Source organism: Thalassophryne amazonica, chromosome 17 (assembly GCF_902500255.1).
Source record: "Thalassophryne amazonica chromosome 17, fThaAma1.1, whole genome shotgun sequence".
NCBI lineage: Eukaryota > Metazoa > Chordata > Actinopteri > Batrachoidiformes > Batrachoididae > Thalassophryne > Thalassophryne amazonica.
Window position 1 is genome coordinate 28,862,665 of NC_047119.1, and position 25,604 is coordinate 28,888,268.

A 25,604-nucleotide genomic window follows, 5' to 3' on the forward strand; every position below is an offset into this window, starting at 1 on the left:
CAGAGCCACTGTGTACTTTGCTTTTATTGTAGATTGCTGTACAAAATGTCATAAGAAACAACCAAAAAAATACCTGTATGTGATGTACGTATATGCAAAAAGTGAGGTTGTGAACATTTAAACCTTTTAGTGGTTGCAATATGTTGATTAAGGAGACAGAAGTGTGGTGTGTCAGACTACATTTAAAGAGATTTATCGGGGCGGGGGGGAAGCTGGAGCTAATAATAATGAGAAAAATATGAGTGGTGTCTCTTTTAAACCCAGGGGCAAAAATGAATACTTTTTCTTTTCATCCTGACACATCCTTTGATTGTGCTTAATGCCATCACACAGAGTTGCTGTCAGGTTCCAGCGCCTCTTTGTCCTTCTTTTAATTTGACACAAGCTTGTTTCAAGAAAAGAAACCTGCAAGCAGTGTGACTGCAGGAGATGTGGCTTGTGCAGAAACCAGCCACACTACAGAAATCTCCTCCTTCTAATTCTAACTGAAGCTGTATCCTTGGTTTGGCAGTGGACATCAAATCCTGCAGACACGCGCGCGCGCGCGCACACACACACACACACACACACACACACACACACACACACACACACACACACACACACACACACACACACACACAGATGAAAGTATGCACAGTAAGTGGCATAGCACTAAAGTGCTTAATCTGGACCATTTGTCTTTTGTCTGGCTTTTCATTACCTGAAATAAGCATTTGTGAGGCAGTCACCCCACTGGGAATATTATTGAGTACTGGAACCAGCCTGTCACTGAAGGCATCAACTTGCACCAGGTGACTTGTCTGGGCTGTGATCCCGTCACATTGCGGTGAAGAATACAGCACCTGTGGGAGCTCTGCAAAACGTCAGTGAGAAAACATCATTTTTTATCATTTTTATCTTTATTGTGAAGAACAAGTCAGATTTTGACTACAAGATTACCCATTTTTTCCCCCAAATGGTCTAGAACGGCACATTTTCAAGTCTTTTCAACTCTTGCCTTTAATTCAGGATGTAAAATTGAATCGTGTGTTTCTGAACACCTTGTCAACATCACTGTGGCTGTCTAGTCTCGGGGGGTGATGTCTATTTAAAGGTACAAGGAGTAGATGCGCCTGCTTCCAACGAGAAAAATAAGCAGCCACCTGCTGCACACTGTAAAGATATACTACATGATTAATGTGCAGGTGAAAGAAATCTGCTCAAACAGACCATCAAACCGCCCACACATTTGCTAATAGGTGCTTCAGGTGTGATACTCGCACCATAAACCTTCTTCAGAAACATAATCACCCCCCTTTGGCTGTATGCTGGCTCCTGCACAGCTGCATTTGCATCTGCAGCAAGAGCATTTTGGCAAACTGTAAAAATGCACTGGTGGTGATAAAACTTGAAGTATACCTGAGCTGTGATCCGATAGCTCAGAAGGCTGCTTGCGCTGCTCCAAATCCTGGCCGTTCTGCAGGGACGTTCCTTTGGGAGGCCGTGGGGGGCAGGTGGCAGAGCGATACCCACCCTGCTCCCCAGAGAAACGCTGGTAAGGAGAAGGATCAACAAACCTGAAATATTTCAGACTCATGTAAATATGCTGCTGGTAAAACAAGGCAAGCAAAGTTCAGCATTTATAAAGCAGTAACAGTAGCATGCTGCGGCAGCAAAGGCAGAAATACCGATAAACTGTGCAGCAGGAGGTTGCAAGGTTTTGATTTGTAAAAAAACAAACAAAAACAACAACATTATAATTACAAATGTGATACCCAGTAACCAAATCAAGGAAATAATATCTGTGGAATGAAATCTTGGCTTTAAATGCAGAGCACTTCTAATAAAAGAAACACAAGCTACGCACAATTAAGATTAATGTGCTTTATAACGGCAACAAGTATGTCTGACCTGTAGGACTAAACTACACTACATTTTACTTCGGTTGTATTTATAGTTTCCATGCCTTTATTAGTCAGGACAGGTCCATAAGTATTTTGACATTGACTTTTTCCCCCTCTTTTAGCCTCTGTACAACATTGTAAATAAGCCATATGTTGAATTCATTTGATTAAATTTGTTCATTTAAAGCTGTACAGCCTTTCAAATGTCACCAAACTGACAAAATTGAGTTTCGACTGAAATGCAAGCATTATAATGTCAGATTATCTTTGAAATATGTTTCAAAATTACGACTCATTTTAATGGAGAGAACATAGTAAGTTCCTTCGGCTTCTCCCTTGTTTGCACTTGGGGTCGCCATAGCAAATCCAAGGTGGATCTGTATGTTGAATTGGCACAGGTTTTACGCCAGATGCCCTTCCTGACGCAACTCCACATTACATGGAGAGAACATATTTATCTTATTTCCCTTTTAACATCGTCTTCAGGAGAAAGTGCATGTGCGCATGCATGAGGCTTTGAAATTATCGGAAAGTATCTTTGACCTTGCATGATGACTGTGCACGGGGTGTGCACGCTAACATCCATAAGATGTCTTGTAAATCACTTCAGAGGTTTTGTCTAGTTTAAAAAACGGCACCTTGAGATGTAGAAGTGTTTATTTGTCACTAACTTTTAAAAAATATATGAAAAACATATTAGAGTTATACAGAAATAAGATGATTTGGAGCATTTTCTGCCATGTTGGATTATTTTGTTTGAGCATCCCTCAGGGAAGTTGGAGGAATCTATGATCTATGACGTGAGGACATCGCTGTCACAGACTCTATGGGTCACTAAGGAATGTAGTTCAAGGCCATTTGCTTGAAATTTCCCCCTTCTGTTGTGTGGGCCGCCAGAAGAGGAGGTACTGCTGGCCCACCACCAGAGGGCGCCCTGTCTGGAGTGCGGGCTCCAGGCACCAGAGGGCGCAGGGGTACATCAGCAGGACGATGTCTCCACCTCTTTGCCGAGATATCGTTCTACCTGGAAGGTAACGTACCTCAGCTGACTGTTTTGACAGTATCCTTTGTGACTTTGTGCATTATATTGTGGACTGCTTTTCCAACGAGAGGTGGAGGTAGCTTTCCTGCCGTACTGATTCCTGGGTGCAAACGCATCCTCAGTTAATTGCTTTTTTGTTCCTTGCCAGCAGTACCAGGTCCGACACGCGGAGGCAGTGGCCACCTGGGAGTTCGGGACTTGGCGGCTCCAGTATTCCCGGGGTCTGGTGGCGGAGGAAATCGTGTGGTTCCGGTTCTGCTTTGGACAGGCGTCTTCTATCTTCGAGCCTGCCCACACAACACCTTTGTGAATTGACTCTTGTCTATTGTTGCAATCTGTTGTATTTGTTGTGCACATTCACAACAGTAAAGTGTTGTTATTTGACCTACTCCATTGTCCGTTCATTTGCGCCCCCTGTTGTGGGTCTGTGTACCTACACTTTCCCAACACCTTCAGGGGAATTATTTATTCATTTTTTTCCTATACAATGTGAATTTTGATCATATTGGCAATGTCATACAATGAATCCCATATTTAAAGGCTAATAAATAAAATTACAGTGGTGCAAAAGAAAACTCTTTTCATAACTTTAATCTTAAAAAAAAAACAACCCAAAGGCAGTACACCTTTAATTATTTCTGACTACTCTTGGCATGCTAAACCTTTTCAGGAACCACCATGTTTGCGCTACAGTGTACAAATTTCAGCTCTTGAGGTCTGTTTTTCAGGGTTTTACAGCCAAAAAGCCAAGTCAAATTAAATTTGTACAATAAAGGTTAGCAGTTACCTGTTAGCTGTTAGCGACCATCCCAAGGTTGCAGTTAGCATAAAACTGTTTTTGACACTAAGTTTTAGGTTTGGTGCGCCCACCACTGGCCACGACAGACAGTGCAGTGAAATGTCATGTAGATGTGGATCAAGATGTGGGTTTTTTACTGTGAAAAAACAGACACAGCGCTAAGGAAGTTGTTGTTTTGTACCAACAAGCAGTAATGCTGTTATTAATACTAATGCACAATTCTGAACATGCTCATTCTTGGCAGAGATATTGCTTTAGCTGTGAAATCATTAACTTTGCTCTTTCATCCCCCACAGTCATTCAAAACTATGAGACAAACCTAATTGATGTGTCTGAGTAAATGAAACATTGTTCAGAGGCCACTGATGCTCACACCCCTGCTGTTAATTTTGGACGAGCAACACATCTACTTGCCAAAAGGAATAATACTAAAAGTTTGCTGACATTATTAAAAACATAATGCAGACATCAAGGAATTGAACATAAAATTACTTTTATGTTTGATTCACCGACTAAAAAAAAGTAATTGCAGCCAACCAGAGTTAGATTTTATGATTTATGTAATGAATTCTTTAGCCAGTCTTCAGTGTCTATGGCCTCCATTAATACAAAATACTGGCAGTCAAGTCCAGAGAGGCCCATTGTCTGCCAAGCACCCTACTGTGAGTGTTTGAGCTCACTGCTGACATGAGAAAAATAGCAGCCAGCGATGAGCTACAGGCATCTGGCCGCTTACGACAGGAATCTTTTATCAGCTTTGATGTCAAAAGATGAAGAGACTAGTTGGATAATTTGAGCAACAAATTGCATTGTTGGCAATTCATTACCACATTTTACCCACAAAACAAAAACAAAGTTCATAAAATTCTTTAAAGTGCGACCATTTTTGGAAATACTACGCATGCACGCACACACGCACACACACACACACACACACACACACACACACACACACACACACACACACACACACACACACACACACACTGTCACCACCTTTCCTCCACCTCCTCTCCAAAAAAAATTAAAGCTACAGTGTGTAGAATGTAGTGTCATCTAGTGGCGAGGTTGCAGATTGCAGTATGCCATTGCTGGTTATAATTTTGTTTCCCTTTACAATTTTACTTCTTTAGCCTGTGCTAGAATTCCTCTTATACTTCTCAGTTTTCCGGCTGTGCTGCAAAATGCGAAAGGCGGCGTAATTATGTCCCTTTTGGCAGTCCAGCATGGCGGATTCCGTGAGGGGGCCCGGTCCCATATAGATATGAAGTGCCCAATCTAAGGGTATGAAAACACATCAATGTGTAGCTACGGGTAATTATACACTAATGAATGCTATATTCCATTTCGCACAAATCCTACATACTGTTGCTTTAAATTTGTTTTTTACTTACATACTTTTAAGCATGAAATGACAAAAAAAGAGTAAGGTCACCAACAATCAGATCTAAACACAATTAAATCAATTCTTCCCATCCATAGACCCAGTGCCTGCCACATTTGATCAAAACCAGATTAAATGTTCATACGATATCTTGCAAACATTCATGCAAGCACAGTCACATTGAGAGTAAGGCCATCACAGAGCCCTACACCTCTGCAAGCATCATTACTCCTCACGCAAAAACCACACTTTAACACCAACAGCACAGAGGACATGTTGCACAGTAACATTTAAGTATATTACTGTGGCTGGGAAGTGCAAACTAAATTTACATGTTAGAAAACAAGGTGAAAACCAATTTCTTTTTCAAAATTTAAATTTACTTTTGGAAATGTGTTTCTCAACTTGTAAATTTGTTTTCTAAATGTATTTTTTTTCTAAATGTAAGTTTATTTTTGCTTTTGCAATTCTGTTTCTCAATTTATTTTTATTTTTTCTAAATTTGCTTTATAAATGTAAATAATTTGTTTTTTGCTTTTGCAAATTTGTTTACTTTTGTAATTTTGTTTTCTAACATGTAAATTTGGATTGCACTTCACAGCCACCATACTACATGCATCTTTTTTGGTATTTCAATTTTCAGAACCTGACACCTGATGCAGAAATACCCTCAATACCTGTAATTATCTTGTAAGGAGCATAACAGAGTCAGGTGAGGGCCACTGGAGGGGTCTTGTCCTTGTGGAGCAGCTGAAGAACAGGGATGACAGTCACTTCAGGGTTGTCCACCACAGCCTAAATCTAACGGATAAACCTATTATGTGCATATTGTTGCTGGAGGTCATGTTTATGTGTCCAGATCCAGATTTATAGCAGTAGCACACACACACATTTTATTTAAGAGCAAAGTGCCAACATACCAGAGGCTGATTCATGACATGTGCTGGAGGATGCATTTAAGTTGATGTCCATGCTTGACAGAGGAGAAAGGCTTCTCTGCAGAGGCTGGATGGACAGACAGCCTGTCAGTGTGTCCCGAGCCGCATCAACAGTGGATTTCATCTAGAAAAAAAGGTTAAAAAATAAAAGTAATCAGTGTGAAACAACAGTAATCTGAATAACACATCATTGTATTGGGATAATCATGACACAATGTCTCTTACTTTTTGTTGTGTAGTACTTCATATACAGTGCATCCAGAAAGTAGTCGCAGCGCTTCCAGTTGTCCACATTTTTTATGATACAGCCTTATTCCAAAATGAAGTAAATTAATTTTTTCCCCCTCAAAATTCTACTCACAATACCCCATAATGACAACATGAAAATGTTTTCATCTAGGATGTGTCTGTACATTGCTGCATTCATCTGTCCCTCAAGCCTGACTAGTCTCCCAGTTCCTGCTAATGAAAAACTTCCCCACAGCATGATGCTGCCACCACCATGCTTCACTGTAGGGATGGTGCCTGGTTTCCTACAAACATGATGCCTGGTATTCACACCAAAAAGTTCAATCTTTGTCTGATCAGACAACAGAATTTTGTTTCTCATGGTCTGAGTCCTTCAGATGCCTTTTGGCAAACTCCAGGTGGGCTGCCATGTGCCTAAGGAGTGGCTTCCGTCTGGCCACTCTACCATACAGGCCTGATTGGTGGATTGCTGCAGAGATGGTTGTCGTTCTGGAAGGTTCTTCTCTCTCCTCAGAGGAATGCTGGAGTTCTGACAGAGTGACCATTGGGTTTTTGGTGATCTCCCTGACTAAGTCCTTCTCCCACCATCACTCAGTTTAGAAGGGCGGCCAGCTCTAGGAAGAGTCCTGGTGAATCCGAACTTCTTTTCAGTTGCGGAGTGGCACCCCTAATCTTGTTTTATGTGTACAATGGTAAATAAATATTCTATTCTATTTACAGATGATGGAGGCCTCTGTGCTCATTGGGACCTTCAAAGCAGCAGAAATGTTTCTGTACCCTTCCCAAGATTTATGCCTCTAGACAATCCTGTCTCTGAGGTCTACAGACAATTCCTTTGACTTCATGGTTGGTTTGTGCTCTGACATACACTGTCAACTGTGGGACCTTAAATGTAGACGTGTGTGTCTTTCCAAATCATGTGCAATCAACTGAATTTACCCCTGCTGAAGTCCAGTTAACCTGGAGAAACATCTCAAGGATGATCACTGGAAACAGGATGCACCTGAGCTCAATTTTGAGCTTCATGGCAAATGCAGCGAATACTTATGTACATATGATTTCTTAGTTTTTTATTTTTAATAAATTCGCAAAAATAAAAACAAACAAAAACAAACAAATAAACAAAACCTTTTTTTCACATTGTCATTATAGGGTATGGTGTGTAAAATTTTGATGGAAAAAAAAAATAATTTCATCCATTTTGGAATAAGGCTGTAGCATAAAGAATGTGGGAAAAGTGAAGCACTGTGAATACTTTCCAGAAGTACTGTGTAAACACATCATATTTTGGGGGCCATTTTGTACAACAACATGAATTTAATCCTGGTAAATTAAATCATTTACACTCAAATGTATTTGCAGTGAGACTGAGCTGCATTACTATCTACACTACTAAGTGGTGGATATTCAACTGTGATTTTGTCTTGAGTGGAAGAATTTTGCTGACCTGGTAAATCGGGGTCATGTCATCTGGGTCCAAGGACAAAACACCAATTTCCAATAGTTTTCAGATGGATCAAATAGCAACTTTGGCTCAGTGAGAAATGTCATCACAAGATCTGTTCTCTAGTGTAAGTGGTTACTGAGACACAGCAAGGTGTGATTTCACTGGGGTCAAAGGGTGAACCACATCACTGGTCAATTACAGGAAAAAAAATGTTCAGTTAGATTAAATAAAACTTGGTGTCTCTTAATTTAAATCCAAGATCTTCCCTGTAGCATCAGTGGTCACTGACATCTAAATAGTGTGTGATTTTGCATTTTCTGACTGTTACCATGGTAACACTTTATTTTCTGACAAAATGTATTTGTTAGAGACTGTTGAAATGGTATGTTGCAAATAATTTTCTGCCAAAATTAAGAGTGTACAACCAGCTCATGAGATAATATGCCACAAAAGTCCACATGGATGGACAGTCAACTACGTGTCATTTTTGTTGGTTGGGTCATGCAGCTGATATTTGCACTCATATATGATGAAAACCTTGGCTTTAATTTAAATCCAGTTTGGTCCCTTCAGCTACATGTTGTTTATGAGCGTTGTTACATGATATACAGTAGTGTTCAGAATAATAGTAGTGCTATGTGACTAAAAAGATTAATCCAGGTTTTGAGTATATTTCTTATTGTTACATGGGAAACAAGGTACCAGTAGATTCAGTAGATTCTCACAAATCAAACAAGACCAAGCATTCATGATATGCACACTCTTAAGGCTATGAAATTGGGCTATTAGTAAAAAAAAAAGTAGAAAAGGGGGTGTTCACAATAATAGTAGCATCTGCTGTTGACGCTACAAACTCAAAACTTGCTTTTTTAGCAATCCTGTGAATCACTAAACTAGTATTTAGTTGTATAACCAGAGTTTCTTCACATCTGCGAGGCATTAATTTTGTTGGTTTGGAACCAAGATTTTGCTCATTTACTAGTGTGCTTGGGGTCATTGTCTTGTTGAAACACCCATTTCAAGGGCATGTCTTCTTCAGCATAAGGCAACATGACCTCTTCAAGTATTCTGACATATCCAAACTGATCCATGATACCTGGTATGCGATATATAGACCCAACACCATAGTAGGAGAAACATGCCCATATCATGATGCTTGCACCACCATGCTTCACTGTCTTCACTGTGAACTGTGGCTTGAATTCAGAGTTTGGGGGTCGTCTCACAAACTGTCTGCGGCCCTTGGACCCAAAAAGAACAATTTTACTCTCATCAGTCCACAAAATATTCCTCCATTTCTCTTTAGGCCAGTTGATGTGTTCTTTGGCAAATTGTAACCTCTTCTGCACGTCTTTTATTTAACAGAGGGACTTTGCGGGGGATTCTTGCAAATAAATTAGCTTCACACAGGCGTCTTCTAACTGTCACAGCACTTACAGGTAACTCCAGACTGTCTTTGATCATCCTGGAGCTGATCAATGGGTGAGCCTTTGCCATTCTGGTTATTCTTCTATCCATTTTGATGGTTGTTTTCTGTTTTCTTCCACATGTCTCTGTTTTTTTTTGTCCATTTTAAAGCATTGGAGATCATTGTAGATGAACAGCCTATAATTTTTTGCACCTGCGTATGTTTTCCCCTCTGCAATCAATTTTTAATCAAACTACGCTGTTCTTCTGAACAATGTCTTGACCGTCCCATTTTACTCAGGCTTTCAAAGAGAAAAGCATGTTGAACAGGTGCTGGCTTCATCCTTAAAGATGGGACACCTGATTCACACCTGTTTGTTCCACAAAATTGACGAACTCACTGACTGAATGCCACACTACTATTATTGTGAACACCCCCTTTTCTACTTTATTTTACTAATAGCCCAATTTCATAGCCTTAAGAGTGTGCATATCATGAATGCTTGGTCTTGTTGGATTTGTGAGAATCTACTGAATCTACTGGTACCTTGTTTCCCATGTAACAATAAGAAATATACTCAAAACCTGGATTAATCTTTTTATTCACATAGCACTACTATTATTCTGAACACTACTGTATATTCTCAGTAAGAGACAAATGTCCCATGCCTTCTATCTCTGGAGGCATCTGCAAAGTCACGTTTTTGAATAAAATTGGTTATTTTAGTTTTTAATGAAAGATGCGTTTCATGTGGGAGACTTCAAATGTCACTTTTTTATTAACAACCCATCTTCTGTGGCTGTATCTATGGTGACATTACCGTCAGCAAGAGCTAAAGAACAACACAAAACATCTTCATGACATCCACTGTCACACTGAACTAAACAAGTAAAGAAAAAAACCTTACAAACACACCTCCCTACTTTAGTATGAACTAGTAGTAGATACGTTTAACGTAAGAAACCAGTTTAAATATCTGCAAAAAAATCAAAAAGTTGCATTCTCTTTGGACACTTGATGAATTTTATTTAAAAGAAGTAAATTGTTGGTTCTGTTTTGTACAAATAACTAACAGGTTGAAGTGAAAATACTGTTGTGGAGAAAGTGGAGATGCGTTAGAAGGTTTTTGATGTACAAGCTGATTCATGTTCCAGTCCTCACTGATGGTCATGAACTTTGGGTAGTGACGTTAAGAATGAGTAATCGCAGCACACGTCCGCTTTCCACCGCATTGTCACTTTTTCTTTGCATTTTCACTTTGTTTGTGTGTAATTTGCCCACAATCTCGGAGAAAATGCCACGTTTCTGTCCCCGGAAGTAGAGAAATTACGTCATATTTTACCCCTTTAGCGCCCGGTGTATTTACCTTCTTCCGTAGCTGTTGCTCACTATTCGAATGTGACTTCATATGTTTCCTCAAGGAGCTGGGATCCGTGTAACGCTTGGCACAGCCGGGGATCTGGCATGCATATGGCTTCTGCAAACAAACACATACACAACTTCACAAATATTTTTAAAAACACGCACAAAGTCTAAAATCAGTCCACTCACTGTGTCCAGGTGTGTACGCTGGTGTTTTGCTCTGTCACTCGAGTTGCTGAAGGCCTTTTGGCATCCCGTGTGCTGACACACATAAGGTTTCTCGCCTGTGTGGCTGCGCAAGTGAATCTTCAAATTTTCGAGCCGAGAAAAAGCCTTCTTGCATCCCTCAAACTGCAAGTGCACATTGCAATGGGGGAAAAATTACTGAAGCAAATTCACGGAGTCATATGAAGCAAAAATCACTTTCATAGCTCCCTTATACAGCTAAATATGGTTGGAATTTCATCTTAAATATACACAAAGCTATGTGTCTGCATGTAGAAATGATTATTTTTTTGTTTTAAGCATGAGTGACATATGTCACAGAAATCCATATCTTAAGGAAATCCTGCATGGAATATAAGTCATGTCGACTAATTTGGTTTGCACAACATCCGACATGCGTTCACATTGTTTTGGAAATACACTAATGGCCTTATCTTGATTATTTTTAGCACACAGTCTAAAGAGCATAACACAAGTACTCTTTGGTGTGTCCAACTGTACTTTGAAATGTATTCATCATAATCTGAGTGCAAAGTAACCCACAAAGAGGGTGTGTTTGGAGCACAATATGAAATAAACCCATCAAAATGTCATCTGTTATTGCCTTTAAGGAAGATGCACTAGCGAATGGGGCTTGCGCACAAGCAGGAGCAGCAGTCATCCACCACAGCTTGCCGAGCTAAAACATTACAGGAATTTCTACAAGACCTCCTGCATATCCCACCAGGTACCCCCCACCCCACCCCTGCACGTTGTAGTTTGTTGTAACAAATGCATATCCCTGTCTGTACAAATACTGCAAGCCTGCTTATTTAAGGCATATCTGAATATTGTGCAGTATATTGTGTCAGGAAAAGCAATCAGCTCTCGACTGTAGACCAGGTTTTTCTGTTGCTTTCTCATGCTGAAAGTGCGTGCACACTCTAACTGACCACACCTCAGTTTGACACAAAGATGGGTGCAGAGAGGAGCACAGGTTTGCTGTTCAAAGAATGTGGCAGTGCAGTGGGTGTGAAAACAAATGGGTTGGAACTAGGAATGCTATTTACGCTGCACGCTACCTTGTATCAGGTGGAAGATAGGGCCCTGAAGGATATCCTTCTTGAAAGTAATGGATAGTAAACCTGTATGAATGTGCTCAAAATCACAGCAATGAACTGGGTGACCCACATGAGATTTTGATGACCGATGCTGATTTAAAGAACAGGCTGATATGTTTTATGTGATACAGCAATTTAATAATGATGACAAATGAGTCACAAAATAGCAGTTAAATGTACAGTGATTTAACACTGCATTGTCTCTGTGCATGTATTCCTGTTTCCCTTATGTTCAGCATTGTCGTGTTTCCTCACTGTTTCAAAACACCCATTCCCACTGTTTGGAGGCACAAATTATTACAAAATGAGAGTCTTCCAGTGAAAAAATGATGAAGAAAAAAAACAAAATTCTGCTCCCCCAACCCCCCAAAAAGTGTTTCAATTGATTACTCTCAAATTAATTAGGCTGATCGTAGTGAATTTGATATCTAAGCTATCTGGACAAATACATATAATTTCAGTGTTACCAACTGAAGAAATTGAATGAGATTTGTTCTGATGAGCACACCTGTCAGACTGTTTGACCACACGTGGTTTGTACCAGCCTTATGACCACAGATATCAACCAAGGCCAATTAATTCAGCATTAATCTGTCTGGGCAGTCAGATAAAATGGGTAAAAAAGTGGTTCTAACAAACTGCATATAATGTAATATTCAGAAATATCTGTACTTCTGTCTAACTTTTGATAGTACATGTACAGTGTGCTGTTCAGTACCTGAAGCTATGAACTTATTAGCTCGAAGGTGCCACAAGGAGTGTAGAGTGTGTGTGGGAGAAGGTGACAGAAAGAAATAGAAAACCTTTTGAGTGACAGAATCACAGTTATTCAGTCTGAATTGGCACTTAGCTCTGTTGCGGCTTGCCACACTGAATTGCCAGGTGAAACTCCCCCCCACACACACACAACTTTTCAGTCATTTAATCAAGATTCAAGATTCAAGCAACTTTACTGATCTCTAAAAGGGCAATTCATATCACACCCAATTAATTAATGACATTTGAATCATACGGATAATACACAATAAGAAGCATGCTGTGCTGCTATTTTTATGTCTTTGTTTTTAAACAGCTGTAACAGTCTCAATTATAACGCTACTTAATTATTACGCAAAAATACTCCATATTGCATCATCCTTTTGAATGGTGTGTTTGCAGCTTGCAACAACACACATTTCAGCTGTAGCGGCCTGCACAGGTTGGACTCAGTCTCTCGGCTGCAGCCCCCCATTGACCCTTAACTGCAATAAGTGGGTTTAAAAAATGGATGGATGGATAAAAGCCATATTTTGCATGTATAATGAGTTGTGTATTTCACCAGCAGGGGTCAGCATTTACACACACATCATTCTAGTGTAATTTTTAAGTTTTCAGTTCTGCATCTTGGAACGACAGCAGGTATAATACAATTACTGCTTTTTAGGAAGTCTGAAAAAAGAGAGAATACATTATATTTATATTTATGACACTTACACACCAGGCCATGCACTGTTTTTCCAGGGCTTCAGGTATGTAATAATACTACACTAATCCAGCCTAATAATACAGCTTTACTTTTGCGGTATCATGCCACAGTACCACAGTGACTTCACTTCTAAGATATGTGACTCATTAAAGCTTCCGCATTTTAAAGCTTCACGGGGGGGAGTTTCGTATGTCCTTACTAAGCTTAGACCATGTCCAGTTTTGTTATTTTGTTCTCTCAATACTGGATTCCTCGCATACTCATGCCGCTCAGCCAAAACGTGTCTTTTAAAAAAAGTGCCTCGCTTCCCCATGAATAATTCACTATAATCAACACAAAAGCATACATCACTTTCATGCCGTATCTGGGAGCATGTGCTGGTGCTATGCGTCACCAGGTCCACCACATAACAAAATCGCTTTGGGTCCCTGATGGCAAACACTCAGGTAGACAACCGGTTCATCGCCATCACCTGAAAGTAACCATCTATCTGCTGCAACCAGGTGAAACCTGGGTGGTGTCTTGACTTTCTCCAGTCCCTGGAGTCCTCACCACTCAGGCACTGGCATCTGAAGTGGGTCACATGGCCAGAATGTCAGAGCTGATGTTCTTTTACCATGAAAGTGATACCCCTCATCTGAGTCTCCTCTCCCAAAGTAACCATTCATTTGACACAAAGTTATTCCAATGGTACCCAAGTATCTTCCAAAGAGGCCTAATACCAAAGACGTCTAGTCATTGCCTTGTCGTCTTAGGTCACTGGTTAGCATTTAATTCTCATAACAATACAGCAAGAGAGGAAGCACCATGACACTAAAGTCTTGGACGTTCATTATCCTGCAAAGATGTCAGCATCGCCGAACACCTCTGCCCAGCGATGTTATGACTCTTTAATCTCACAAAACCGAACATTTCTGAGTGGCCTTTTATTGTGGCCAGCCTAAGGCACATCTGTGCAATAATCATGCTGTCTAATCAGCATCTTGATATGCCACACCTGCCAGGTGGGATGGATTATCTCGACAAAGGAGAAGTGCTCACTAACACAGACCTAGACAGATTTGTGAACAATATTTGATAGAAATAGGCCTTTTGTGTTTATAAAAAATGCTTTAGATCTTCAAGTTCAGCTGATAAAAAATGGGAGCAAAAACAAAAGTGTTACGTTTATATTTTTGTTCGGTGTATATAAAATGCCAGTTTTCATTCTGAAATTGAAACCTGAAAAATGTAAATGTCAGTATTAAGAGAAGAGTTCTAACTAATATCCAAATGTTATCGCAGTCACTACTTTAATAAGATCTGTGCTCTGCTAATGATACAGACATTCATGGCTACAAACAAATCCTGAATATTTTGTGAAAGACAAGCTTGTGAAAATCAATATCCTCTCAAATGTCCCTCCTACGCATCTGAGCAAATCTTTTGCTTGAGCACTTTTGAGTGCTATTGTATTACATGCATTACACGCTTGCAATGAAGTGCTCACAATGCAGACTGCACCTAAATATACGGTAGTGTGAAGAAAATGATTAACAGCAGGTTCCTCCAACAGTGTCTGACAGAAAAAAGCATGACAAGTGGGTTTTCAGGACCAAAGTGAGAACATGGGGAGTAAAATTAACACTGCTGGGAGCTTAGCTGTAGTCCAGGGTGTCTCAGTATTATCTCTCTGTGTGTGCTGAGGGACATTTAGGCTGAAAAGAAAACAGCACGGCTCCTCACTGAGGACTGGTGTTAGAGCCAGCTCCTGACAGGTCCTGGCAGGTACTTGTGCTCCACTAAACAATGACAGCTGCAGACTGTGCCAGCAGAGTCCGGTGCCCGGGTCTTATTCTGAGGTCAATATGTTCTAGTTTGTACTCTTCCCTGTCTAAGCAGTGGTGTTTCTACCTTCTACCTACTGTAAGAAAGATATGTCAACATGTGGGGTTAGGCAAAGCATGCACTGGTTTTGAATAGCGATTCCTTCAATATGCACTGAAAACTCTTTAGTTATGCTTTATGTAGTAATACCACCAAGATTTTGCAATCAATACAATTTACTGGTGTCCTTGCATTTGTTGGTGTTGGCCAATCCTTTTTGAAAAATTCCCTTTTGAAGAGGAGAAAAGCCATATATACAGCAGGGGTGGTGGCCAAGTGGTTAATGCGCTTGGTTTCAGTTCAGAAGGTTCCGGGTTCAAATCCCACCCCTGCCACATTTCTCCATGTAATGTGGAGTTGCGTCAGGAAGGGCATCTGGCGTAAAACTTGTGCCAATTCAAACATGCAGATCCACCTTGGATTTGCTGTGGCGACCCCAAGTGCAAACAAGGGAGCAGCTGAAGGGACTTACTTACATCACAACCCAGTATAAGCCACACTTTTGTCTGTATGTAAAACTTTTGTTTCAACACAATGGGCAGGAGCTCAGTGTAGTGCATGTGCACACCACAGCGTTTGCTGATACTTATATTAGGGTACGTGGGTAGACTTGTGTGCTACCTCAGGGAACACCTGTATAAGTGGCCCACTGGCAAAGCCTAGTACCCATTAGCCTCCCTAGTCAGGGCATAACAAAGCTGCTGGCAGCAGGGCAATGATTCAGTAGTGCAGGTGGGAACATAGTGCTGGAACTGGTTGCACTACTATGGCACTTGCCAAAAACCACCACAGAAGGTGTACTCAGCGAGAGCCGCCTTGTCAGTTTGTAACTAATGCAGGGAAACTTCTGCATCTGTCGAGAACTGTTTCACATGGTATACTCTAGTCATAGATGCAAAAGCCCAGAGAGAATGTTAATGGGGGGATGTCACTGACCTTATTCGAGTACAGTATAAGGTGAATGAAAATAAAGGTACTATGTAAGAAACACATCACCAACCTTCCTACTCAGTCATCATTAAAAATCAATGGAAAGTCGTAGAGAGCGAGAGAAACAAACTAAGAAAAAGCAAGTTATACAAATAAATGTGCAATAGGCAACATATCTTCTATATTGTAACAGCCAAGTGGCTTTTGTGTACGTGTGTGTATGGCTTTGATCATACAAAAACTGGGGAGAGCTGACATTTGTTGTTTGGTATGCTTACGTATTTTGGGTCAAGGATGAATGCTGCGAAAACAGAAAGTTGATATGACAAATATTTTTGGAGAAATTAGCAATTTTAGTTAACCAGTAAACAACGGACATTGTGCTGCAATGCACCATGGGAGTTCAGGGTGTTGAGGTTTTAAATGTTGTTATTGTGGTTCATGCTAGTTTAACAGTGTTGTTAATGGTATTGATTTATTGTATTTTTGTAGTTCAGTTGGTTTAGTCAGTTTAGTTAAGTGTTATGTTGCTCTTACCATGAGTGAGTTAAATCTTATGTTGGTATCATGAGTGAAATTGTGTAGTGGTTTCAGTGTCATCTGCCACCATCTTTTTTTGTGTCAAATTAAAAACACCTGCTTACAGCAGCTGTGCATCCATGCACCTTCAATCACAGACAAACTGTGGACAGCTGACATTTGCCGTTAGGTATGCTTATGTATTTTGGGTCAAGGATGAATGCTGCAAAAATGGAATGTTGATAGTATGACTGGCTGATTGGATGTACTGCCAAATTCTCTGAAACGCCTTTGGAGATGGCTTATGGTAGAGAAATAAACATTCATTTCACGGGCAACAGCTCTGGTGGACATTCCTGCAGTCAGTATGCCAATTTCACGCTCCCTCAAAACTTATGACATCTGTGGAATTGTGCTGTTTGATAAAACCCAACATTTTAGAGTGGCCTTTTATTGTGGCCAGCCTAAGGCACACCTGTGCAATAGTCATGCTTTCTAATCAGCATCTTGATATGCCACACCAGTGAGGTGGGATGGATTATCTTGGCAAAGGAGAAGTGCTCACTAACACAGATTTAGACAGATTTGTGAACAATATTTGAGAGAAACAGGTCTTTTGTGTGTACAGAAAGTGTTTTAGATCTTTGAATTCAGTTCATGAAAATGGGAGCAAAAACAAAAGTGTTGCTTTTATGTTTTTGTTCAGTGTATGAAACATTCCATTCCAGAGGATAAAAAAGTAGTGGACAGATATTGACATTATCAACCCACCTTTGGCGAGCCATTATGGAATATCAGTGTGCAGCCAAAGCAATGGGAACCTCCAGGGAACGCCCTAGTAGGTGCTAATAATGTCAAGTTACTGTTTTACGGAACAAATATTTCAGCATCAGAGACACACAATAAAAGTACAACTGAAGTGATTGTCTCATATATGCCTGCTCATGTTTGAAGTTCAAATTATGTTTGATAAAGAAAACCCAGTGGAAATGACAGATATAAACAGAGTGGTGAGGTACGGCAAGCATGTTTTAACTGGCCAGTCATCATGAAACAGACGGGTAAATAACACATACGAGTCTGGGCCTGCCCTGTACGCTTACGGTGTAACCAGAGCTACCTCAGTGTGGCCACATTTCATTAGCTATTCATTGGTTTATTCACATGCCAAGCTTTCCTGAAGAATATAAGTGGGCTTTACAGCTTGGAAAATTACCCAGTCGAAAGAGGGAGATCTATCATAAAGTGTGTGTGTGTGTGTGTATGTGTATATACACTCAACAAAAATATAAATGCAACACTTTTGGTTTTGCTCCCATTTTGTATGAGATGAACTCAAAGATCTAAAACTTTTTCCACATACACAATATCACCATTTCCCTCAAATATTGTTCACAAACCAGTCTAAATCTGTGATAGTGAGCACTTCTCCTTTGCTGAGATAATCCATCCCACCTCACAGGTGTGCCATACCAAGATGCTGATTAGACACCATGATTAGTGCACAGGTGTGCCTTAGACTGCCCACAATAAAAGGCCACTCTGAAAGGTGCAGTCTTATCACACAGCACAATGCCACAGATGTCGCAAGATTTGAGGGAGCGTGCAATTGGCATGCTGACAGCAGGAATGTCAACCAGAGCTGTTGCTCGTGTATTGAATGTTCATTTCTCTACCATAAGCTGTCTCCAAAGGCGTTTCAGAGAATTTGGCAGTACATCCAACCAGCCTCACAACCACAGACCACGTGTAACCACACCAGCCCAGGACCTCCACATCCAGCATGTTCACCTCCAAGATTGTCTGAGACCAGCCACTCGGACAGCTGCTGAAACAATCGGTTTGCATAACCAAAGAATTTCTGCACAAACTGTCAGAAACCGTCTCAGGGAAGCTCATCTGCATGCTCGTCGTCCTCATCTGGGTCTCGACCTGACTCCAGTTCGTCGTCGTAACTGACTTGAGTGGGCAAATGCTCACGTTCGCTGGCGTTTGGCACTTTGGAGAGGTGTTCTCTTCACGGATGAATCCCGGTTCACACTGTTCAGGGCAGATGGCAGACAGCGTGTGTGGCGTCGTGTGGGTGAGCGGTTTTCTGGTGTCAATGTTGTGGATCGAGTGGCCCATGGTGGCGGTGGGGTTATGGTATGGGCAGGCGTCTGTTATGGACGAAGAACACAGGTGCATTTTATTGATGGCATTTTGAATGCACAGAGATACCGTGACGAGATCCTGAGGCCCATTGCTGTGCCATACATCCAAGAACATCACCTCATGTTGCAGCAGGATAATGCACGGCCCCATGTTGCAAGGATCTGTACACAATTCTTGGAAGCTGAAAATGTCCCAGTTCTTGCATGGCTGGCATACTCACCGGACATGTCACCCATTGAGCATGTTTTGGATGCTCTGGACCGGCGTATACGACAGCGTGTACCAGTTCATGCTAATATCCAGCAACTTCGCACAGCCATTGAAGAGGAGTGGACCAACATTCCACAGGCCACAATTGACAACCTGATCAACTCTATGCGAACGAGATGTGTTGCACTGCATGAGGCAAATGGTGGTCACACCAGATACTGACTGGTATCCCCCCCAGTAAAACAAAACTGCACCTTTCAGAGTGGCCTTTTATTGTGGGCAGTCTAAGGCACACCTGTGCACTAATCATGGTGTCTAATCAGCATCTTGATATGGCACACCTGTGAGGTGGGATGGATTATCTCAGCAAAGGAGAAGTGCTCACTATCACAGATTTAGACTGGTTTGTGAACAATATTTGAGGGAAATGGTGATATTGTGTATGTGGAAAAAGTTTTAGATCTTTGAGTTCATCTCATACAAAATGGGAGCAAAACCAAAAGTGTTGCGTTTATATTTTTGTTGAGTGTATATATATATATATATATATATATATATATATATATATATATTCAGTCTGCACCATTCATTGCATTTATTTTATAAAGGTGAATGCAATGAATAGCACAGACTTCTGTTTATATACACCTACTGGCTCCCTTGTAAATACATGTATATATTCTTATTTGTCTTATATATATTTATATTTTTTATATTTACTTTTACACCTTTGCACTACGGGAGTTGTCTTTTAATTTTGTTGTACCTTGTGTATAATGATAAAAAGCATTCTATTCTATTCTATTCTATATATATATATATATATATATATATATATATATACACACACACACACACACACACACACACACACACACACACACACACACACACACACACACACACACACACACACACACACACACAGGCATTATTTTTTCATTTTCTTTTTGTTTTTGTGACCCTCAATGCATTCCTAATTATTAAACCATTTTATGGAACATAGACATGTTCTATAATTACAGCCCCTTAGCAACCAACCCAGCTCCGACTAATAAGTAAGTATTTTGGTACAAAAGGTTGACTGCCTGTATACTTGCTGTTAATTATTGACTTGTAGAATGCAGCGACTTGAAGAATGCATGATCATGGGTTTCAAGTATACTAAACAATATGTATAACATAAAAGAAAAATTGTACAATATATTTAATTTGGATAATGATTCCTTCAATATGCATTGAGAATTGTTAAAGGTTTGTCATTTTTGTGCCAAGATAGTCTATTCTGATTGATTAATTAGTACACAAAATTTACTGGTTTGCTTGCATTTGTGTGTTATTACTTTATATTTTTTTTTTTAAATTGATGAATAAAAATATCAGGGGTGGGGTCTATTGACTGCTAGTTTGCAACAAGTTTTATTGAAAGAATGTCATGTCCAGTAAATAAGCACATCATATTCGTTCAGATCTCATCTGAGTGTTGTGTTTGATGGTTTCTTGAGGGAGCGAGGAAAAGAAAAGGAAGGAAGGAAGGAAGGGAATTCAGATTGGTATGCTAGTCGTTTACCTGATTTTGCTACATGATTTCAATTCAATTTATTTTCATTTATATAGCACCAAATCACAACAAAGTTGCCTCAAGGTGCTTCACACAAGTAAGGTCTAACCTTACTAACCCCCAGAGCAAGCACACAGGCAACAGTGGTAAGAAAAAACTCCCTCTGATTATTTGAGGAAGAAACCTCAAGCAGACCAGACTCAAAGGGGTGACCCTCTGCTTGGGCCATGCTACCGACACAATTTACAGAACAATTCACAAAACAAAAATGCAGGAAATGTTGCCGATGCACAGGACGGAAGGGTTGCAGAAACAGAAAACAGACACCACACCCATCTCTGGATAGAGCAGCACCTTAGAGAGAGAGAGAGAGAGAGAGAGAGAGAGAGAGAGAGAGAGAGAGAGAGAGAGAGAGAGAGAGAGAGAAAACAAAATCAGGCATCAGAAAGACCATCAATACAGTATAATTTGTCAGCATTAAGCAACAAGAAAAACAAAGGAAATACTAAGTTGACTGCCGGCCACTAGCCCTAAGCTTCACTAAAAGACCCAGACTTTAGATAAAGTTGAGGCTGTGGCACGCACCGTTTCCTAATAAAATTAATTTAAGAGGGTAAAAAGTATAGTAACATACTATACCAGTATGCTAGGCATACGAAAGTGAAAATAAGTGCGTCTTAAGTCTGGACTTGAAAGTCTCTACAGAATCTGACTGTTTTATTGACGCAGGGAGATCATTCCACAGAACAGGGGCATGATGAGAGAAAGCTCTGTGACCCGCAGACTTCTTATTCACCCTAGTGACACAAAGTAGTCCTACACCCTGAGAACGCAAAGCCCGGGCTGGTACGTAGGGTTTAATTAGGTCAGCTAGGTAGGGAAATGCCAGTCTGTGACCAGTTTTATAGGCTAGTAGCAGAACCTTAAAATCTGATCTCACTGGGACAGGAAGCAAGTGAAGAGATGCCAAAATGGGTGTAATGTGGTCAAACTTTCTGCTTCCTGTCAAAAGTCTGGTTGCAGCATTTTGAACCAGTTGGAGAGTCCTAATGCTGGACTGTGGTAAACCAGAAAATAGAACATTGCAGTAGTCCAATCTAGAAGAGACAAATGCATGATCCAGGGTCTCAGCATCAGGCACAGGATGGGACGAATCTTTGCTATATTTTGCAGTTGGAAGAAAGCAGTCCTCATAATATCTCTAATGTGGAGGTCAAAGGACAATGTAGGACCAAAAATTACCTCAAGGTTCCTCACTTTGTCAGTGTGATGTATGACACATGAACCTAGGCTAAGCGTTAGCTGGTCAAATTGATGCTGATGTCTCACTGGACCAAGAACCATCATTTCAGTCTTATCAGAGTTTAAAAGTAGAAAGTTGCTAGACATCCAGCTTCTCACTGATGCAAGGCAATCTTCTAAGAATTTTATGTGGATGAGATTACATGATGTCATGTAAAGTCATCAGAAATTTTCTAAATTTAACAAACACAACTTCAAGGGGTAATAAAGTAAAAAAAATGGAACAATGCCATTTATCTTGGAAAAAGAAAGCTTCAGATTTTTGAATAAACCTTCTATGTCCTGAGAATATGGGACAGGATTGTGGATTAGCGGTTGGCATATCTAGGTCCAACCTGGTCCATCCTGTGTGCAGTTTACATGTTTCCTCTGTGTTTGTATGTTTTTCTAGGTGCTCCACCTTCCTCCCACTTCCAAAGACATGCAGGTTAGGTGAAATGGTGTCTGGTGATGGTGATGGCAGTTGTGACAAAGAGTGTGAATGCATGTGTGTCTTATTAGTATGACCCTGCGATGGACTGGCTGCCTCTCTAGGGTGAGCCCTGCCTCTTGCCCAGTAATAGCTGGGATAGGCTCCTGTGACCCTTAACTGAACTAAGCGGGTTTCATAAAATGGATGGAGGGATGGATTTTAACAAAGCAATGGCCAAGTTAGGCGCAAACAGAGGTCGACTGTGTTGAGAACCAACCTTCACGTTCACCGAATACCTGCGTAATTGAGCTTACAAAGATTCTGCTAATTACCAGACGGTTAAATTTAGGCTGAGGAGGTTTACTGATCCTTCCATATGATGGAATGTTCTGGAGTTATGGGGTAAAAACAGCAAAAATGGTGACTAAGGTCAATTTCAGTTTGTACAGGGGTCAAAAGTTAAAGTTGCTCCAATTTCAGCAAAAAATGATGCAAATTATTGGTTGAAATAAAAGGATCAATAAATGGAATAGTTTTGCCTGTGTTGAATGCTTTGTCTCCAAAGTAAAGATCAAACAAGGTCAACATCCATTGATTTCTATGACATGTGACATATGTTACCCTGTAACATGATAACTAAGCATGACAGATGGTGCAAACTATTCCTTTTTAGAACCCTATTAACGCAAACAATAATTTGAATACTTATTTACTGAAATTTGAGCTAAGCATGACAGATGGTGCAAACGATTCCTTTTTAGAACCCTATTAACGCAAACAATAATTTGAATACTTTTTTACTGAAATTTGAGCAACTTTAATATTTGACCCCTGTGCAAACTGAAATTGACCTTTGTCAAAATTTTTGCTGTTTTTACCCCATAACTCCAGAAGATTCGATCATAGATGGTCTAACAATACCTTTTTGGAATTGTTATGATCAGACAAATGATGTGATATAGTTTTCAACATGATTGGAGCATTTTTAAAGTTTGACCTCTGTGTAATTCTTCATTGGCCCCTACCTGGCTACAGCTACCACCCTGGGATGGCTATCATACATTTTTGTGTAGGCCATGATACACTGAGGCTGGATTCTAAGTGTCATTTTTTCCCCTTAAGTGGTACCAAAAAACTACTTGGCCCATGGACTAAATTGAGATGTATATAAAACAACAACACTGCATTAAGCTCCGCTCCCACATTACCATGGTTTTGATCATGACTGTTCACAAATTCTCCACATCAGTTGTTGGGGTGAATCTTGACTACGTCCTGCCAACTTCCCTAAGACAACACCATAACCTTATTGTGACGTACAAGATAATTCATCATGACTGAACCAAGAACCATCATGATTTAGTGCAACACCCTCAAGACTATATCAAGAGTCTACTAAGACTCTGTTGTGGTACAGTCCTGTATAGTCTTGCTGGCCGACTTGACAGGAATATCCAAGAAGGCATAGGATTGTCTTCAAGATGGCAACAATTTCCACAAAAGGTGACATCAGTCTTAACAGGTTAAAACTGTTGTGATGGGATCTTGTACCATCAGGACTAATCAAGAGTGTTGAAGACTCACCTAGACAGTTGCCGAGACCCACCATGATTTGGTAGTCATGGTGGTGTCATGGTCAAAATCGCATATGTGGGAACAGGGCTTACGGCTTGGTTTCAGTTGCACAAAAGTAGAGGGAAATGTGATCATGCTGTACCGTGCACTTGTTGGGTTTCTCTCCAGAATGGACCCTCATGTGGATCAGAAGCTTGTATCGGGCATTGAAGGGTTTGAAGTTGCGTGGGCATCCCGCCCAGTAGCATGTGAAGTCCTCAGCCTTGCGGTGGTCCACATGTAGCTTTTCAATGTGTCTTACTAGCTCTTCCTTTTGGTCATATACTGCACTGCAGTCCAACCACATACAGCAAAAGCCCCCAAACTCTTCTCGCTCACCTTCCTCTTCTTCCAGCATTGGAACCTGTGGTAAAAAGCTCATCCGATGTCTGTAAGGTCCAGTGGAGACCTGAGTGAAAGAGGTGGTCTTTATCTGGCTGTGATGTCTGTGAAGGTAGATGTGCTTGTGAGAGTGGTAAGGTGGTGGAGGACCCTGTAGAATATCATTTCCTTGAGCAGCAGTTGGTCCTGATTGTAAATGAAGGGATGGCAGTAGGTTGGTGATGTGTTGGTTTTGGCTCTCTAAGGTCTTCTCCAATGCCCTTCCTTCCTCTGGGAAACACTGCTGCTCCACCACCATTTTTGCCATCTGGCTTTCCAAACCTCCTCCCTTTTCAAGCAGCTGCACATGACCACATTCTGTTTGTGCGGCCACAGCCCGCAAGGTTTCTGGCACACTGAGAGGACTAGCCTGAGGGATACAGTATCCTCTCACTCCCAAAAAGTGTCCATAACCCTCAGAGTGGACAGGTGACAGTGTTGGGTGGGAGGACGGAGAGCTGCGGGATCCATTGTTGTAACCTACAAGGGAAGTTGGCGAGGTTCGTATGATGGAGTTGAAGTCAATACCCATTAAATCTGACAAAGGTGACATGGAGAGGGCTCGCTTCTTGGAACAATGCTGTCTGGGGCTTCCTGCGTCACCTGCAAAGAGGTGTGAGGGCGGAGAGGCAGAAGTGCTTGTTCCTCCTGGTATGGTTGTACCAGACATGGCTGTGCCAGGAGGAACGCTGCGCTGCTCCCTGCCCTCATTGGCCTGATGCAAACCCACTGGGGGAAGGACACGGTAGCCATACGGCCAATCATGTCTGCCACTAAACATTGACTGGGTTTCAGACAGACTGAGTGTAGTGGACACCAAGGATTCGCTGGACAGCAACGGCCTGAAACAGATTGTGGTTATCCATTTTATTAACACAGTAAGATTTTTAGTGACCTCATCATCGTATATTGTCAGTGATATGACCCACCTGGCATCAGCATAGGGAACATTTCCACTGTGCGGTCCTGCATAATATTCCTGGCCTGTCACAGTCATGGGACTACTGGTCACTGTCAAGTTAAAACCAGTTGGGTGGCCTAATACGTCCATCATAGGCCTTGATATGGCACAACCTGGTGGATACAAGCCCTTAAAATCAAAATACACAGCACACATATTGGAAACACACTATTCAAATGTGAATATACTAGTCATAACCATAAACACGCACATGCACACACATACTTAAATTCATTCATCTGGATCCTCCCCCAAAAAGAACAGCATCTCTTATAAACTATAGCCAAACCTTTCACCCACTTTGATTAAAATCAGGTCATCAGATTTTGAAAAATCCTTCAGACAAGTCAAAGAAACAAGAAAAACAAGTCAACAACAGTTCCTGATGG

At 40.9% G+C, this 25,604-nt stretch overlaps 1 protein-coding gene across 1 annotated transcript in view; it reads right to left on the reverse strand.

Annotated features, from left to right (window-relative positions):
• Positions 1-432: 432 nt before the first annotated feature.
• glis3 (GLIS family zinc finger 3) overlaps positions 433-25,604 on the reverse strand; it is a 28,318-nt gene continuing 3,146 nt past the window's right edge. The window contains exons 3-11 of the mRNA XM_034192915.1: positions 25,184-25,328; positions 23,977-25,096; positions 10,705-10,866; positions 10,520-10,630; positions 6,032-6,173; positions 5,789-5,861; positions 1,402-1,559; positions 704-856; positions 433-524 (exon numbers count right to left, since the gene is read on the reverse strand). Coding sequence (XP_034048806.1) covers positions 457-524; positions 704-856; positions 1,402-1,559; positions 5,789-5,861; positions 6,032-6,173; positions 10,520-10,630; positions 10,705-10,866; positions 23,977-25,096; positions 25,184-25,328 — 2,132 coding nt within the window. The 3' untranslated portion in view covers positions 433-456. The remainder of the gene's footprint in view (positions 525-703; positions 857-1,401; positions 1,560-5,788; positions 5,862-6,031; positions 6,174-10,519; positions 10,631-10,704; positions 10,867-23,976; positions 25,097-25,183; positions 25,329-25,604) is intronic.